General features: G+C 35.3%; 1 protein-coding gene across 15 annotated transcripts in view; it reads left to right on the top strand.

The window, feature by feature from the left end:
• LOC149555204 (phosphatidylinositol 3-kinase, root isoform-like) overlaps nt 1–18,839 on the top strand; it is a 130,211-nt gene that overhangs the window by 58,753 nt on the left and 52,619 nt on the right. For all 15 annotated transcript variants that reach the window (XM_089829267.1, XM_089829272.1, XM_089829269.1 and 12 more), the window contains 3 exons: nt 6,731–6,826; nt 7,045–7,180; nt 13,729–13,850. In XM_089829267.1, coding sequence (XP_089685393.1) covers nt 6,731–6,826; nt 7,045–7,180; nt 13,729–13,850 — 354 coding nt within the window. The remainder of the gene's footprint in view (nt 1–6,730; nt 6,827–7,044; nt 7,181–13,728; nt 13,851–18,839) is intronic.

Raw genomic sequence — 18,839 nt, 5'->3', positions numbered from 1 at the left:
AACTCAATCACGACCCTTATGGCTGTGTAGAAACTTGCTTTTGTAGACCTTTCTATCTGACGGGTGTTTTGAGGAACCAACTTTTTAAGTATGATTCCTCTATAAGGATTCATCTTCTTTTGAAAACTCAAGGTCTAGAGTTCACAAGTAATCATAATGTAGACATGGTAACATCAATTCCTACTGAATTGATGAGTATTGCAGTTTGGGGTGATGAGACTTACTAACAAAAAAGGATCTGGGTGAACAAAGAACATCCTACTGCACATAAGATCCTCTATCTCATCTTTAGAATTAGTAGATACATTAGATATATTAATATAGACTATAGCTGAAGATGGGTCATTAGTAGCAGAAACATAAGAATAATCATGAGATGGAGAAAAGAAACATATGGAGAAGCTCGTTTTGGAGGCATCTCTCGAAATGATGGCCTTCAGAAGTAAGAGAAGACGAGCACTTTTTCTTCAACAACTTTCTGTAAGTGCCGAATATGCCTTTTAGGTTTTTGGTTATTAGTTTCTTTCTTTCCTTGTTTGAAGGTGATGTGGAACACCTTGAATTAAGCAACCATCCCAGTTTTCTTCATATGTTACATATCTATAGATCCTAGTTGGAATTGATTTAAGTAAGTAACATGCAAAATACTGTCTCAGGCAAAAATTTGTAGTCCATCTGCTTATCATTGTCCTGAACCTAGCGATCTCAAAAATTGTTTTACTTTTCTTCTTGGTAGCACCATTCTTTTGAAGAGTATAAAATGAAACACATTGACACAAAATGCCAAACTATGGTTTCTTTTGGAATATGAAAAGTTTATCCAAGCATCAATCAGAAACATTTTCTTGAGAGAAAGAATTGTGACAGCAATGCTTTGCAAAGTGATGAGGTGTCTAACAGGCTGTGTTACTCTTGACCGCACAATCTCGTTACCCTTTTATGGTTTCTCATTAAAGGACTGGTTGTAGATAAATTTGGTAACCTGTTTGGTGTCTTCAACCCCACTTTTGGTCCTTCTATTTCTCCTAATATCCTCTAGCATCAATTCCAAGCAACATGCTACACACAGAGTACAAGAAATCGCAGGATGCCTTTCAATAAAAAGTTTTCTTGTCGATACATACACTAGTGTGCTTTTGATGATAAGTTGTAGAACATTCTCAACCCTAACCTCTGGATCATCCCATCTAATAGAGTCTATTTTTGATTTCGTGTGAGGCATCATCTTTCCATCCATGTGATAAGGCATTGTAGCTCTTTTTCTGCTGTATTTTATTTTAATCACCAACTATAATCCATGCAATTTTTACATCCTTTGTTTAGCAATGACCCACTCAAAATTCCTGACTATTGGTGTCTAAGTCGCTTTATTGGCAACAGCCAGTGCATTCACCAGTGCTTCCCAGTATGGGCTGTTTGCCACAGTGAATAATAAATTATTGTAATATTAAACCTATGTCGCTGCCATTCTAGCCTTGTGGTGGTTTTCCTTATTTCAAGAGGTATCTTCAGATGAAGACTTGCTTGTAGAACATTGCATGGAATACAGAAATGCAGATTCCATGATGAAGATAGCTAGAGGCAGAAACTTTTGGAGTATAATCAGTAGAGGAAAGTGAATGATGAATGTTTAGGGTAGGAAAGAAACCTGTGGCTAATTTGGGATTGACATTCAATGCCATTGCCATTGCCATTGCTTCCATTCTCCTCTGATTTTACATATTTCTTAATCCATAATTGCAAGTAGGGTATCCTTTTCTCTCATAATCTCTTTGGACACATAAGGGTACATCTTAGCATCATATCCAATTTTTTAAACAAGGTGGTACTATAGACTATTAATTGCCTCATCATAAGAAGCTGATGTTTAATACCATAGACTTGGCCTTGACAACACTTGAAATTCCATACATTGATGTAGGATCTCTCTTACCACTCATTTGTGTTTTAATTGATTTTAACATAGAAGTAAGTATATCAACAAGGTTTTGAAAAAGAAATCATATGGAAAAGTGACACATTGATAAGAGATAATAGAATGCAAACACAATAGATAAGTGTTAGGAAATGGTTTAGGGAGAGGAAATGGATGATACATTTCTGTTAGGGTAACCTTTTTAAAAATTTTCGAATAAAAAAAATGAATAAATACACATTGATTTGAATCTTTCAAAGTGCCTTATAATGAATAATCTCCTAATCCCTTCTTGCAATGTGTCTTTTTCACGTGGATGTTAAACTGGTTCTCTATAGGTGAAAATATGACCAAATATGACAACAAAGGAATTGAAATGCTGAAAATTGTATGCATTTTGTTTTATCTTGTCACTGAGTGAGTTCGTGATAGAAAACTGTGAGTTCAAGTAGAAAATTCGGATGAGTTGAAGCAAAATCTTGTTGAGCAGTTTACTTGACTCACCTTGACTTATTCTTGAATTCGAGTTGATTCAACATGGTGAAGTGGAAAACTTGTGGACACCAATAGATTAGTTGATTACTTGGTGAGTTTTCCTACAACGGGAAAAACAATGGCCGTTGCTTGTGGTATGTGTTGTATGGCCATTGTGTGACTGAACTATTTTGAAGCACAAACAATTGAATGGGGTGAACAAAGAGGTCTAAGAGGTCGAACAAATTAATCAATTGGCTATCTCAACTTTATTGCAATAGCATGAGCTATATATAGTTTTACAAGCACTCTTGTAAAAACTCACTATTAGTATGTATATTATTTTGTAGACACTAAGGATGATGTTTGACATTAGAAAGCCCTATACCTGATTACATTTGGGTAAACTTCATGAATTCCAGACCATTGTCAACATATCCAAAATACATAGGCAAAGATAACATACGAATGTGAGATTCATCACAAAAAAAATAGACTATAGAGATATAAGCTTCACACGTTAGGATTGAATGAACCATCCATTTTGAAGAATAACTAACACGATTTATTAGGTGAGAAATTTATTTCCTTTTTTTGCTATGTTGCCTTGGGTTTTCAGGATGGGGAAACAGGTTGTCGGGACTAATTTTTTTCGCAGATTAGGCGACAACAATGGGAATTGCTATATGAAAATAGGGAAATTATAAAATATATAGGGAAATTTTGAATATTCATATGAAAACATGAATAAATCATGCTTATATACATTATATAACCATAACATATAATGTTTGTGTTAGATAATTTAAATTGAGAGTTTACATGAGAGTGAAATTCAAACAAATTATAAAAACTCAAACATAATAAAAATTAATTTATGGGAGAGCCAAGGAATGGGTTTCTAAAAGTTTCCACGTTTCCGTGACATCCCTTTTTTGGGACGGGTGAAATTATGACTAAAACACATTCCCTGTAACACTACTGTTTTGCCTTAGCCACATTTAACCTTTTTGACAATGGAGAAGATGTATTTCGTTGGTTGAGATCAACCACATCCATAGATGGATAATACCCATCCAGCCAACTACTATTATGGAGAAATGTTGAATGGAGGGCTTCTATATCTCTATTTGTTCGATTGGAGGCCAAGTTGCAAATTCAATCTAATACAAGTTATTGATGCAAACTTGGTTGGATTGACTTTGTCCTCTGCTTCCAACAAACCCATCCTAAAATTTCCTAGATACAATGTACCATAAGCTTTTGTCAAGCTTTATCCCTTATGGACACGAGGATATGAGAATGTCCTTAATGGTTTCTTTGATTACTTCACCTTTGAAGAAGAGAACCTTTCAAAGTCTGGCTGAACTAATTTTGCCTTTAAAGGCCCTTTGTTAAATAGATGAGCCCATTATCACCATCCCCATTTCTGCCAAATAGCAATGAAGAGACAATGTGTTGTAGAGTAAATAGAAGAATGTTAATTTGCAAGTGAAATGAAACTTAGATTTTTTTTTATGAAATAATGGTGACAACCATATTGATAAGTAGGATTATTTCCACAAGTCAAATTGTGATATCACTGTCTGGACTCCCCGATTCAATTGTATACATGGATCACCAACCAGATTATTGAAAATTGAAATATCACATGCTTGATGATCAAAACCCTATCACCTCGTGGCTCAATTTTTGCCGATTCACTAATTCCACAATTTTGAAAAAAATTCCACAAGTCAAATTGTGATATCGCTGTCTGGACTCCTGGATTCAATTGTATACATGGATCACCAACCAGATTATTGAAAATTGGAATATCACATGCTTGATGATCAAAACCCTATCACCTCGTGGCTCAATTTTTGCCGATTCACTAATTCCACAATTTTGAAAAAAATTCACTCTTGTTTCCCTTCTAATAATAATGGGAGATGAGATATTCCTCGAGGGAATCAAGGAGAGATAAATGTCCTTCAATTTTTTGAATTCAACAATTACCTCCTCTTCAAACACTGAATAATAAGAAATTAGTTGGCCTCAATGATCACCTCATTTAGAGGACAAGTTTTGAGCAGCTGTAAGCCAAGGAGAACAAGAGAACTTCGAAATCTACCTCATTGTTTGCCACTATGGAAGCTTTCCTTGAGACAACTTTGATTAAAGTATCGTTTGAGTGTTGAAGGGGACACCTTGCAGTTATGAGACCGAGTTCCTTTGTGATGCACCATCAAACTACATTTTCCATATATTTGGAGAGGGAAGGATCCATTTGATTCTCTTGATTTGTTTGTAACACTTAGAGTTGAAAAAAAACAGCGGATGAATGGGAACCCACATTTTATTTTATTAACACTTATGTAATAAATTAATTTATTATTTATTTTCTTAATCATAAATAACCACATGTGAGGATTAATTCCTAATTCACCTACATTTTTTCTCTGTTTTCAAATCTACAGGAAGTACCTATACAAATCATCAATAATTCTTAAGTTTTAAATATGAAATGAAGGGTTCTCTTCATGGAAGCGTATATGTCACTCTAAACAATTTTCAAATGACTTGTCACAAGTTATGGTTGCTCTTCACAATCTTCTTCCTTTGATCTTTTCGTGAATGCACCTTTGGCAAAAGCCATCCTTGGGAGCTAGGATTTGTTAGTGACAATGCATGCTCAATCTAAACAAATTGGTAAGTGGTAAATTCTGTTAAATATAATCAGCACTTACATGTAAAAGTCAAGGCATCTAATTTTTTATGCTGAAAACAAATCACATTATCAGTTTGAACAACTAAGGGAAGAACAAATTGACAGAATCAGGTGTAGAAACCACATGAGATTTATACATTATAGAATAAATGTCATCTAGGGCCATGTTATTCAGAAATTGAGTCATATGGTATAGGGTGAGTAAGTTTGCACCGAGGCTTGACAGACATAACGAGTGATGCCATTCTCAATTTTAACATTGCTAGTAAGATAATTAGATACTGGAGTATCATCTCTAATGTACACTTCCTTTTTTACAATTCTTATCATGTAGAGGAAACCTTTTTTGGCATCCCTAGCAATAATGTACACAGCCAAATATCAACAATTCAATCTCTTAAAGAAGGTTAAGCTTGCAAGGTTTTGGAAATTGAGAAAAAAGCCTTTGTATCATTTCAAGAGTGATTTACTGCTTTCCTCATTGATTGGAGTCTGGACAGTGTTGTGTTATCTGTCTAACTTTGTTAGTAGAGTGTTTTGGCTTCATGACACACTTTTATCCTTTTTGTTTGCATTGTAGCAATAATCAGCAGGCTGCTAACTGTAACTCCTTCACTTCTTGCTTTAGTTAGTCATGAGGCTTAGTGTCTTTTTCAATTTTGAACAATAGCTTTCGGTGCCCAAACTACCAAATTAAAAATATGTGTTTAAAAATGTGTTTAAAGTGTTGGCTAGTGAAGAGAGCTGAACTCAGCCTGTAGCTGCACCAAAAATGTTTTGGCAACTAAAACTATTAGTGGAATTGGCTTGGGCCATGGATTTGCTCGCCATTGGTTTCGTGGTTGACTTCCAGGCTTGGGCCTACCCGATGCATGTGGTTTACGGGCTATTCCGTGCATCCCTAGGGGATTAGTCTTGCCCAAGCTCGCCCCATTGTGAACCCCAACTTGGCAGTTGGTAAGACTAAGGTATGGTGGGTTGGCACTGGGGTGGGTTGCAGGGAGAAAAACTATTTGAGAAACATTTGAAGCCCTCTGTCCCAAACTGTATAGTTCCTGGTGGATTAATTGCTACACGTTGTTTGTAGATTGACTGACAGATCCTTTGCCACTACAGTAATGACATACTTGGGGATGATTACATTAATTGAATAAGAGATGAGGTGTAAAGATGTTGAATTTTTGCAGAAAGGGTGGAATTTTTTTGAAATCACAAATAATTGCCAAAGGTTTTCTGTTGCTTCAACTTTTTTAAATATCCCTTATACCTTGAATCAATATCTCTTATATAAGTTGTTTCATTTGACAGATAAATTTGAATCCACATGTGTTTTATTGTCCTTTTCTACAATAGCTTCTATCTAAAACACCAAACTTTTTATATCTTGCATTTATTGGTCAACATGGCTACTTTTCTCATCTTACTACCTCTGTAAAGTAGTTTGTACTCGGATTTTGGTATTAGAGGGTAGTTTCCCCCCCATTTACTAGAGCCTTAAATAAATTCTTTGAAAAACAAGAACATATTAAAGGAATAAAAGAAAAAATCTTATTTGGCATCATCCTTATTGGGTTTGTAATTATGATTTAGATTTTGTTTGATCAAGGTTAGTTTTTTTAAATTTTTGTTAGGAAGCCAAGCAAGCATTGGATTTGATGCGACAGTGGGCACCAATTGACACTGCAGATGCATTAGAGCTCTTGTCTCCTGTGTTTGACAATGAAGAAGTAAGTACTGCTTGTAGATTTTAATCAAACTATTCATTGGAATTTTGTAGCTAATAAGTAGCCTTTTCCATAGCCTTCAGAGGACTAAGCTGTGCAAAGAATATAGATTATAATGTTTTGATGGTTGAATACAGTGTTTTGTAAATGGTAATTTTTTGCATTATCTTTTACTGTAGTTTATAATTCAATCAATATAATGTAATTAATCTCTTTAACAGGTACGTGCCTATGCAGTGAAGGTTCTTGAACGGGCAGAGGATGAAGAACTGCAGTGCTACTTGCTTCAACTTGTGCAGGCCCTCCGATTTGAGCGTTCTGATAAATCACGCCTTGCCTATTTTCTTGTTCACCGATGTATGCAAATGCTTAATTTTTCTATTGCTCTCTTTGCTTATGTCAATAACATATGAAATCATTCCTGTTTTCTTTTTCTGAGGAGATATAATTAATATTTGCTACGTAATGACCTTAACTACCATGAATTCCCTTTGACAAAATGAGTCCCAAGTAGTAACCTCAAAGCACAGTTTCGTAGTGGTTGTGAGATAACTAAACCCTGCAAGAGTGTTACTATTTATATGTGGAACCTTATTTTTGTTATCATACTAGTCACATGTCATAATGTTATTGGCATAGTTGGAACTCCACAATAACTCTGCTGGCTCCAAAAATTTTAAACTTGGGACTTGCCAAAGACTTGGTGAAAAACTTGACAATAACTTGGCACTTTTATTGAACATTTCAAAATATAATTGTAAAATAAGTTCTTAAAAATGTAGACATTGTAGAACCTATGTACCCCGAGGACATGCCTCCGCCTAAAAAACCCAAGTTTGCTAGATGGGGATGTCCCCGAGATGGGGGGACGGGTATGGGACGTCCCTCGGCCATCCTCATATTTGCAAAATTGCTAGAGGTCCTTGGTACTTGGGGACGCTTGGGTGAAAAAATGGGGATGGCAAGCCGTCTTCGATACGGAAAGGGGATGTCTAGATATCCCTCAATCATATTAGGGACGATCGACCTTTACGTTTTTCGCAATGCAAAAAAAAAAAAAAAAAAAAAAACATAAATTTTTTCATTCCAACTTGGTCGCCCCGGTGGGCCCCACCCCTCCAACCCTCCAAATGGCCTAAAAGGTAAAAAAGACCACATTATGGTTGTTTTTTCATTTGTTTGGTTTTTCTTGTGAAGTTGGAGTGTGTTGCTGTTGGTTGGGGTTTTCATTTTGCAATAGGAGGAAGTGATTTTTTTGCTTCGAAGAGTTTGAGCAGGGGTTTGAGCTTCCTCTATTGTGCACCAAGTAAGTATGAAACTCTTTATGCTTCCATTTTCAAGTTTTTAAAATAGATTTGTAGCTTGAAAAGTCTGATTTTTAAATTTTTTTTGTTGTTTCAGCTCATATTTCCATTGCATTTTTAAATCTTAAAACAAAGCACAATGAGCAGCAATGGAAGTACTAGTAGTAGCGGTGATGAATAAGAAAATGTTGTTGGGGGTGATATCGCTAGTAGCGGGACTAGGAAAAGAGCTGATTCTAAATCTGATTTGTTCAAATGTCTTTCCACCATCATGAAGGATTTTGCAAAGGGTCGTTTCAAAAGGAAAAAAAACCTCTTCTCCAATTTGTCACACCTAGGCCAAAAGATAAAAAGAATGCAGGAGGGACTAGGATGTGGGATTTCCATGTTTGTCTTGATGATTTTAGGGGCAGCTATACATGGGTGAAGTCACACTTTTTAGGTGTTGCATGCCATGGAGTCAAAGCTTGTCCTAACTTGACTGATAAACAGACATTAGAATGCCAAAGATTGCACTTAGAGGTTGAAATGAAGCTAAAAAATTTAACATTAACATCACCATCTATTCAGTCACAATCATCTGGGCATATGTCATCCGCCATTGGTACTAGTGGCAGCCCTACTGAGACTAAAGGGAAGAGGAAGATGACTAGTGGTGTGAAGGGCTCAGTGGAAAGTATGTTTGATGCACAGGGAAAGGAAAAGTGTGAGGCATCAATTGGTAGATTCTTTGTTGCTAATGGTGGCCCATATCATGTAGCTTGTTCCACTAATTCTAAACAAATGGTGAAGGATACATTGAATATGAATCCCTCATTTGTACCCCTGGTGAGCATAAGCTACAAACCACCATCCTTGATGAAGAGTACTTTAGTTGCTTTGTTGTTTGAGGATATGAAACATACTTGGGATTAGGACGGGCTGCTTTATTGTGATGGATGTGTGGACTGATGTTAGACATCGATCACTCATTAATATTATTGTCACATCCCTTGTTGGCTCGTATATTTTGAAAGTCATAGATTGCTTAGGAAAGAAGGATGTAGATTTCCAGTTCACCATTTTGAGAGATGCCATAGAGGAAGTTGGGTCGGCTAGTGTAGTACAGGTTATCACAGATTTTGCACCTATTTGCAAATCAACGGTTTGATGATAGAGGGTGCTTATAGGCACATCTTTTGGACCCCTTCTTGTGTTCATGCCTTGAACAATGCATTGAAGGACATAGGGAAGATTGAATGGGTGAAACATGCAGTGTTAAAAGCTAGAGAAGTGCAAATGTTTATATGCAACCACCACACTTCACTTGCTCTATTTAGGTCCTTCTCTAAGGAGTTTCTTAAACTAGCTGAAACAAGGTATGTCAATTTTAATTGTAGTTTACTTTTAGTTTGCTTTAAGTTTATTTATATTTATAGCGTTTACAAACTTACATGTGATGTTTTTAGTCATTAATGATAAACTTTATTTATATTTATAATTGTCTCTATAGGTCCAATACTAAGTCCTTGGAAGGAAAAGCAGTGAAGCAAAGGATCCTTGATGAGAGATGGTGGTCTATAATGAGGTAAGTTGCTGATTTTTAAATTTAATGTTAGTCTTTTGTTTGTTGATTTTCATACTAATAGTCTTAAAATTTTTAAATTTAAATTTAAATTTGTTTGCATCTTGCAGATATATTTGCTCTGACATAGCACCCATTGTAGATGTCATTAGATATGTTGATACCGATGTCCCTAGTTTGGGAGATATATATGAGACTTTTGACAGCATGTTGGGGAAGATGAAGAGAATTGTTGTAGAAAAGGATCTTACATTGGGGTTTTATGAGGAGCATATTAGGCCTATTGTGATGTGGAGGTGGAATATAATGAATACCCCACTTTATATGGCAGCCTTTACTCTAAATTCCAAACGGTATGCATAGTTGGCTGGAAGGGGCCTCCCATGCAATGATCCCAAGGCATTGGATGGCTTAAGAAGAGCCATTGATAAGATATATTCGGTTCAAGAAGCCTCTACTCTTCGTTCACAATTCCTTGAGTTCACCAACATTCGCGGCCCAAACTTGTGTAAGCTATAAGCGAGGTTGGATAGAGTGGTTTTGGCACAAAGAGATCATATTGGATGGTGGACCTGGCACAGGAGAGATACACCTGAGTTAAAAAAACTTACCACTCGCCTCCTTGCATAGGTTGCTAGTGCCTCAGGTGCAGAGAGGAAATTTGTCCACATACTCATTTATCCACTTTGTCAAGAGGAACAAACTTACCTCTAAACGAGCGAAGAAACTAGTGACAGTGCATCATGCTCTTCAACTTGCGGATCGTCAGGCTCCAGAGAATAGAGAGACACCAGCTTTGTGGTGGGATGTTGAGCCTAAGGATGTGGCCCAGATAGATGAGGACGAGACAACACCAGGATTGGTTGAGATTCCATCAGATGAGATTGCGCTTCCTACTCAGGATGATAGTGAGGACTCTGATTTTGATGCCATGGAGGCAGAGGCAGAATAGGAGCAGCAACCTGCTTCATTTTTCTATATTTTGTTTTCTATGTTGAACTTGAACATGATGATGATACTTTGGCAGCCCTCTAGCCTTTGAAGTTTGGGCATATTTAGATTTTCAGAATTTTATGATATTGTTCATTGCTAAACTTATATTTAAATATTTTGTTCACATATTGAAATGCATATTGACAATTGAGTACCGAATCCGGTTATTATTTCCTAGATGACATTCAAATGGTGAATGTTAAGGTTCTATAATGTTTAAATGACATGCTTTGTGCTTAGTTTCATATAAATGACATGTATATTTGCAAATTTTAGTGTATATTTGTAAATTTCCATATATATATATATATATATAAATTGCCAAAATTTTTTGCCATCCTGGAAACCCATCCCACCGTCCCCATCCTGCAAACTCGGGGGAACATAGTTTAGAACATATTAGTTATTACTATATTTTAACGTATATAAATCACCATTATATATCATTAGCATTAATGTAAATATTAATGGTGATAAGTTATTATCTATAATTCTTTGAAAGATATTAATATAATAATTAGCATACTTCAAAAATATTATTATAAAAATTATTTTCATTATTTCATACTTAGATATTGTTAATATTAATTGTTATTGCATAAATATTGTATAAAGCGAAAGTCTAAATATTATTACATCAATGTTATTTAAATTTTTATATGCCTTAGGAATGTAATATTGTTCAATAGCACTTCAGGGTCTTTATATTTTTATACTATTTTACATTAATATTGTTCAATAGCACTTTGAGGTCTTTATCAGTTTATCTCCATCTTGCTCATGGAACGTAAGAATCCTTATAACCGAGAAGTAGAACAATCACTAAATGTTGAATCTGATTATAAGCCTTAGACAGAGGCAAAGATCATGCTCGCAGAATTTTCTATGACCCATCTTAGGTGTACATGTAGGAAGATTATAGGATCGACTAGTCACAAATATAAGCTACTTAGGGTCTTAGTCTTCTAGTCTAGCTTTTATTTTGATATATGTTTTGAACTCTCAATTCCATGGATCTCATATTCCATGAACATTGTAGACATTGGACAGTGACACTATTTATATTCCTAAAGCATTATTTATTTTTCTAGTATGTTATTTATTTTAACTTATTTCCTTTAGAAATTCACATTTATACTTATGTGATCAATGCAAACTTGTGAATGTGTGCAAAGTAGCTTCTATTTATCTCAATTATTGTCTTTAATGTCAATTTATTAAATGATGCATGAAAAAAGTTTAAAATCCTTAAAAGTAATTGAATTTCTTGGGTTTTTCAGTTTGCCAAGTCCTTGTGTTTTTGTCGAGTCCGAGTCCATGTCAAAAATCAGCTTGCCGAGTCCGAGCCAAGTCCAAGTCTTGTAACACTGAAATTTCAGAGTCCTCTATGAAAATTCTTGTATGTTGTAATGTTTACAACTATATATATTGTCCATATCTCAGTGTTTATGGTAGTTTAGGTCCCAGGGTGCTTCTGCTCATAATTTAAAGAAGGTTTTTACATTACACACTATTTTGGTTTGAGTTGTCTTGAAAGATACAAATTAAAACACTAATACACTACTATCTGTTTTTTCTGCCTGTACTCATCTTATATTACTTTGTCATTCTATCTGTTATGTATTCCAATCCCAGCACTCACTACTATGATTTTGGTGAAGTACTTGTCTACATTAACTTATGCAATTGCAAGGATGTTTACAATGGCTGTTGATAAGATTTACAAATAGATGTGTATGTTCATATGTTGAATGAGCTATAGAAAAAATATAAATTACAGTCCTATCCACAGATTCTAGTCTTTTGAACTTAACTCAAAATACTCAGTATGATATGATTTACAAATATGCCATATATGCAACTAGAAAGTTCAATAAACAAATGGAAGAAAATCATTATTATGTATCTTGTCTGAGATCCAACACTTGCCTGCTTGGGTTGGTTCAATTTGGTCATAATTGATGTTTTCTATCCCAAATGGCAATGCTTGACCATCCCACCACACTTTTAAAAATAGTACGATACTCAGAGTCAAAAACATTAGAACATGTTGAGAAGAATAAAGAGTAATCATCTTACCCCACAGATTCTAGGCTTTTCAACTTAAAAAATACTTTCACTATGATATGCTACATATGCAACTAGAAAGGACATAAAATTGATGGAAGAGATCATTATTATATATCTTTTCTGAGATCCAATGCTTGCCTACTTGGGTTGACTCAGTTTGGTCATAATTAATGTTTTCTATCCTAAATGGCGATGCTTGACCATCCCACCTCGCTTTTAAAAACAGTAGGAAACTGGGTGTCAAAAACTTAAGAAAATGTCAAGAAAAATAAAGAGTAATCATCTTGATAAATGGATAAGAAGCCAATACCATGGAACTTTTACTAACAAGGGTCTTTAGATACCTCAAGAAGTCTCTATGTTGAACAAGAGTTATTCATTCCTCGTACAAATTCTATTCTCCAGTCTTGACAATAGCTTCATTAAAGTGTAAAAATAGAAGGAATTTTTTAATCCATCCATCCTCTTATAATCATCACTACTGTTAAGTTTTATAAAATGTAGAATAAATATATGTCAATGGGCTTGAGGAGAAATTTCTTGTTTGTCTCCATTTTGTTTGCACACATTTGACCTTAAAATACCAATGATATGTATGTCAGTGGCCCAAAAAGCAAAGAGAGAACATCTTTCTAGAACCACTCCCTCAAGCTTTGCTTGTACAATCATAGCCAAATCTTATCTAAAAGATCACGACTTCCCCAAACTAAATGGTATGATATCTTTCTAAAAAATGGCTCTTGAATGTTGCCCTCAGATACAAACTGATGGCTGCCAATCAAACTGTAGGCAAATTGTTTGATTTCAAGAGTGAAGACATTTGAAATGCTTTTTGTATTTAAATTTCTAGTTGATAAATGCCTTTGGCATTTTGTTTTTGCATGGAAAGAATTACTGAAATGTTATCTTTCTACGCTGTTTGTGATTTTGCTAAAGAAATATTTCTAATAGATGGTGATATGCATTTTTCACAGCTGTGCATAATATTGATCTTGCAAGTTTTCTTCGTTGGTATGTTATGGTGGAGCTACAAGATCCTATATATGCTAAACGGTTTCTCTCTACTTGTGAAATTTTGGAAGACCACATTTCAAAGGTACACTATTCTTTCACAATTGAATAATTTATGGTTATACAAACTTATGAAGAACATTAAATAAACTTTACTTTAATCTGCAGATCTTTGAATCGAAGTATGACTTTATTTTTATTTCCTTGGAAAGTTTCTTTTGCCTGTCCACATAATTTGATGCCAAATCCAGTGTAATTTTTTTGTGTGTTTAAGAAAATTTAAATATGTTATTTGAATGTAAGTATTTAAATAGCTGCACATAATTCATGGCATGCATACTAACTATGAGGCTAAGGATCAGAATCATTTGCAAAAATCTTTACTTTTTTCATCCACTATTAGTCTTTTTTTGTAGAAAAAGCTGTCATGTAGTTCCTTATGAAAATCTCTCCATTTTTGCAGAGTCAGTTGCCATCCAAATCCTTTATGTATTTTCGACGTATGTTGCATCTATTGTAAACACTTTTAGGAATGGATTACCCGAGTTGAGAGTTCTTAATTGTTGCATAATAGTCTATGTTAGCTTTTTGAGCAACGGGATTATATGGCAGTGGTGTCAGGTCATTTGCTTTTGGGTAAAGATACTCTGCAATTAAGAAATGTTACAATCTATTGTACATTATCTAACTGTGGAATCAACTAAATTACTTGATGGTTAGAAGAAGAGCAATCACTCACCTTTTGATGGCTTACGTTTCATGCTTAGTCATTTTCTAGTGGTTGTATATTATTTGTTGAAACTGTCAGCACATTGTGGTATCTCATCTGATAAAGCAGGTTCTATGGGATGGGTTCTGACATGGTTGGCACTTGATTTGATGTACAATTGTGATACCATAATGTAATTAAGTTCTTAAAGTCTTCTAGATTGGTCATCCTTCCTTGTGAAGCAATGGTCCTCATTGCAGCAAGTTTGAAGAGCAACTGTAGATAAAGTTATATGATGTGAACTTTGGTGTAATGTTTCTGTTGAGGCACTTGAACAAGTTTGTTGATCTGGTAGACTGAACTTTCCTGATTATGCATGTTTTTTATCCTGTGTCAGTAATTTGATCTCTCTTTATTGGCATGCTGCAATCAGGACTGACTTTGTCTGGGTTGAGCTATTCCTTTATAATTAAAGCGTCTTTTAAAGAGTTAACTTATGCACAGAATGCCAGCATCCAAAACTGGGCAAGTATGCAAATATATTTGAAGATAAATCTCAAAGGCATCACCTCCAACATTCTTAATGGTGCATAGACCATACTAAAGAGGTTGGTTCTTGCAATAAAGCTTTGTGAAAATTGCCTGTAATTTTCCCTTTTGTGATAACTTACAAATTTGGGATAGATACTCGCAAATTTCAATTGCAAGAGATTTATTTACTCAAAGTCTCAAGTAATACTAAGAATGACAATCTATGATACCACTTATATATGTTTATGCTATATAATTGATGGAATATATATTATGTGAGACAATATCCCCGCTATTTCTTATTTGACAATTGGATACATGCAAGATGATTAGGTCTGTTTAACAATCCTTAGTGCAATGTAATAAGTAATAACCCTTAGCCGGTTATGACTCTTAACTTCCTCATAATTCAATCGTCTAGCATTTCTTCAAACACTTGGCAAGCAACTTAATATCGCTGATATGAATTTCAAATGCTATAGGTTTGCAGCTTTCCCCAATTCCAAATTACAACACTCAAGAAGTTAAAAGATTAAGACAATTTCTGAATAATAATGATGATTGTTCAACTAGTTCAGATTTCAAGGAAATATTTTGCATATTATATGCTATGCCAAATGAACACTAAAATTCTGAAATTTTGGACAAACACTAGTTTTGAAATCTATTGCAAATATATTCTTCAAGCTAATTATGAAATCAGAATTTTAACATGAATTGCTTGGTCCTGATGTTCACTACATACCAATTGCAGATTACAAAGCTTCTATTTATTAATAAACAGTGAATTAGAAAATACCAACACCACAGGCTAGAAGTGGAAACACAGGTCCAAATATGTGCTCATATGGCTTAGCAGATGATGAATGTAACTCTCTTAAATGCTGGCACAGCCCTTCACAATTCAATTGCAGGCTATATGGACAAATCATAGGCCTGGAAAATGGAACACATTCCCCTAAATATAGAACGTAGGCCCTTCTAGAGAAGTCACAGGTCCTCCCAATTTGATGAGACGCTGCCAGCAGGTAACAGCAAGCAGTTACAGGTCAAATGCTGCCCCAGGTTGAGAAACAACAGCCCTCAAAATACTTACAGCTCGCTCACTTTCCAAACGCAGGTGCAATTAAAACAACAGTAGCTTGAGAACTCCCTCCAATGATGGAAATTTCTTTAGCATAAACAGACTTCTCAAATACAGAGAGAAACAGTAGAGAAATATCCTTCAATTGTTTATATTTCAATAACAAATCTAAACACCAATCAGTAATTCTTCTAGAATTTTCAGCTTACACACAGACCCTCAGTACCAAAGTCTTCTCTCAAAGCAACAGAAAATACAGACGGGGAAGATAATTCAACTAGAATAATTCCCAAATTTAACCACAACACCTCAGCTGTGGAAAGCACAATCAGCTTCAAACTTTTATACTTCAGCAAGGGCATAGAAAATCAACCTCAGGAAAATCTTCACAAGCAATAAAAGAAAATAGACAATCAAATGTTTTTTCCTTCATAATGAGCTCATATTTATAATCCCCCAAAGTCATTTGTTTCCCAAATGACACTCCATTTGAGAAGCTTCACCAACAAAACCTCTCTTTATAACATATAATAATAATAATCAATTAATAAATATGAACTCATGCAATAAATAGCCTCATCTGATGCAAGGGATGATTGACTGCCAGCAGCACCATCTGTATTGCCAGATATGGCGGTTGCCCAAATTTAACTTACTAAAAGTAAGTCCACAACTGAGACCCCCAAATGACCTTGTCAGCTCACAAGGGTCACCATAATGAATTGACTCAATCTACTGCAGTAGCTCGCCAAAAATGGGGACATTACATGCAATAATGATAAGATTGTCTTGCTATCTCAAATATGAATGATTATCAAATCTGTAGAGATGATCTTTAATGATTCGCTGTAACTACTATCGCTTATTCTAGAATCAGTGAGCTAGTGCTGGCATTGATTGTCATTGATACTAAAACCTTCAAAACCTCCATATCAACACACTGGTTGTATTGGTTGGTTGTTGGTAGTTTTGAATATATCTTATTGGTTGTTGGTGATGGAATAGGAGTTTTGATTGTGCACAAGGAAGGTTTAATATGAATGTTTCTAATGTCCCTTGGTGCATCAAGCATAGAGCACTATGTTCTATTCATGCTTCACATGTATCGGTGCACTTATATGTTTTTGGTGTTCATCTATCTCTATTGGTTCCTAGTGATTGCTATGGCTACAAATGTTTCTTCAGATTGTTGTTATATCTGAGGCTGTAGTGCAGTTCATCAGATGGTTTTGGTGTATCGTCTACAACATACTATGAATATTGTTCTATCAGTGGTATTAGTTATCTCATGTTATCATCTCTTAGACTTGGTTGTGACATTCAAGTGACTTTGGCAAATGTGATGTGAATTATAATATCTTAAGTGTGACCTGTCTATGGTTCATGTTGTAGTGTGTTGGTTAAGTGTTTTTAAGCATGTCCTAGATTTAGGGTTGGCGCTTTGAAATTCAATGTAACATTATATCTTTTGCATTGTTGATATCACATGCTAGTTGTAAGGTCGACACATGTATAGTTGGGAACCAATATAAATAAAGAATAACTTTTTGTATCCAAGAGTGAGAGTGGATAAAACATGTGTGGTATTGTAGCTGCATATTTTGTGCAAACTTGTAGTAATGGTATGTGTGAGGAAATGTACTCAAATATCAAAGGGAGGCTTACATATCGATAGCAGTGGATTGGATAGTAGACACCAAAGTAACGTGACTCGGACCCGGCTTGGACTCGGCAAGGGTAACTTCACTTGTGACCCGGCTTGGACTCAACAGTGACTCGGCAAAGTGAAAAAACCTTAAAATTTTGAGATTTTTAAAGATTTAAAGAACATTCCATGCACCCATGATTGAGTAAATCTTAAATACACAATGACATCATGAAATAGAAGGTAATTTGATCACAATGCACATACTTAAAACTTAAATATACATTGATTACATAAGTACAAAGGTAAATTGCTAAATACTAAAATTTAAATAGTAGTTGAAGGAAATAGAAAAGTAAAAACATAAAATCATAGATATATAAAATGATAAATTCATGAAACCCATCAAAAGGTATATCAAATCCATGAAATCCAACACATCAATAGTCATCATCAAATGTTCCAAACTCTGATCATATGTTAAGTTAAACAAAAAGTTAAAACAAGACTATAGCTATGGCTCCTAGTCCTCATCCTCATCCTCATTGTCATTGTCATCGTCAACGTCATTGTCATCGTCATCGTTATCCTCATCCTCATCCTCATCGTCATTGTCATCCTCATCCTCATCCCCAACCTCAACCTCAACCTCATGCTTAGTATAATCTATAAAATGCCTCTTAGTAAGGTGTCTAAGTTAGGCCTTGGATGATTGATTAACCATAGCATTAGCCTACGAGGTGCCTCTAGGATCAACTATAGTCTCTGGTAGTGCCTGCGAGGTGCCACTAGGAATGCTATAGCCATGGCCTCAGCCTCTCTGTTTGCCTCGTCAACCCACTCTAGGTCTTCATCATCAAAGACAGGATCAGTAGCCTCAGTGATCCATGTAGACTCTGGATCGACCTTCTCTAGAGTAATCGGAGTGTTGTCACTATCCAAAATCTCCCTGGTCCTAATGCGCAGGTTGTAATGCACAAAGACTAGGTTATTCATTTTCTCTACAGACAACTTGTTACACCTCTTTGAGTGGATGTGCTTGAACATGCTCCAGTTGCTCTCACATCCAGAAGCGCTACTTGGCTGGCTCATCATGCAGAGGGCG

Source organism: Cupressus sempervirens, chromosome 5 (assembly GCF_028749045.1).
Source record: "Cupressus sempervirens isolate cs-2001-9-10 chromosome 5, ASM2874904v1, whole genome shotgun sequence".
NCBI lineage: Eukaryota > Viridiplantae > Streptophyta > Pinopsida > Cupressales > Cupressaceae > Cupressus > Cupressus sempervirens.
The sequence above is the reverse complement of the archived record's forward strand: the minus strand, read 5'-3'. Positions and strand labels throughout refer to the sequence as shown.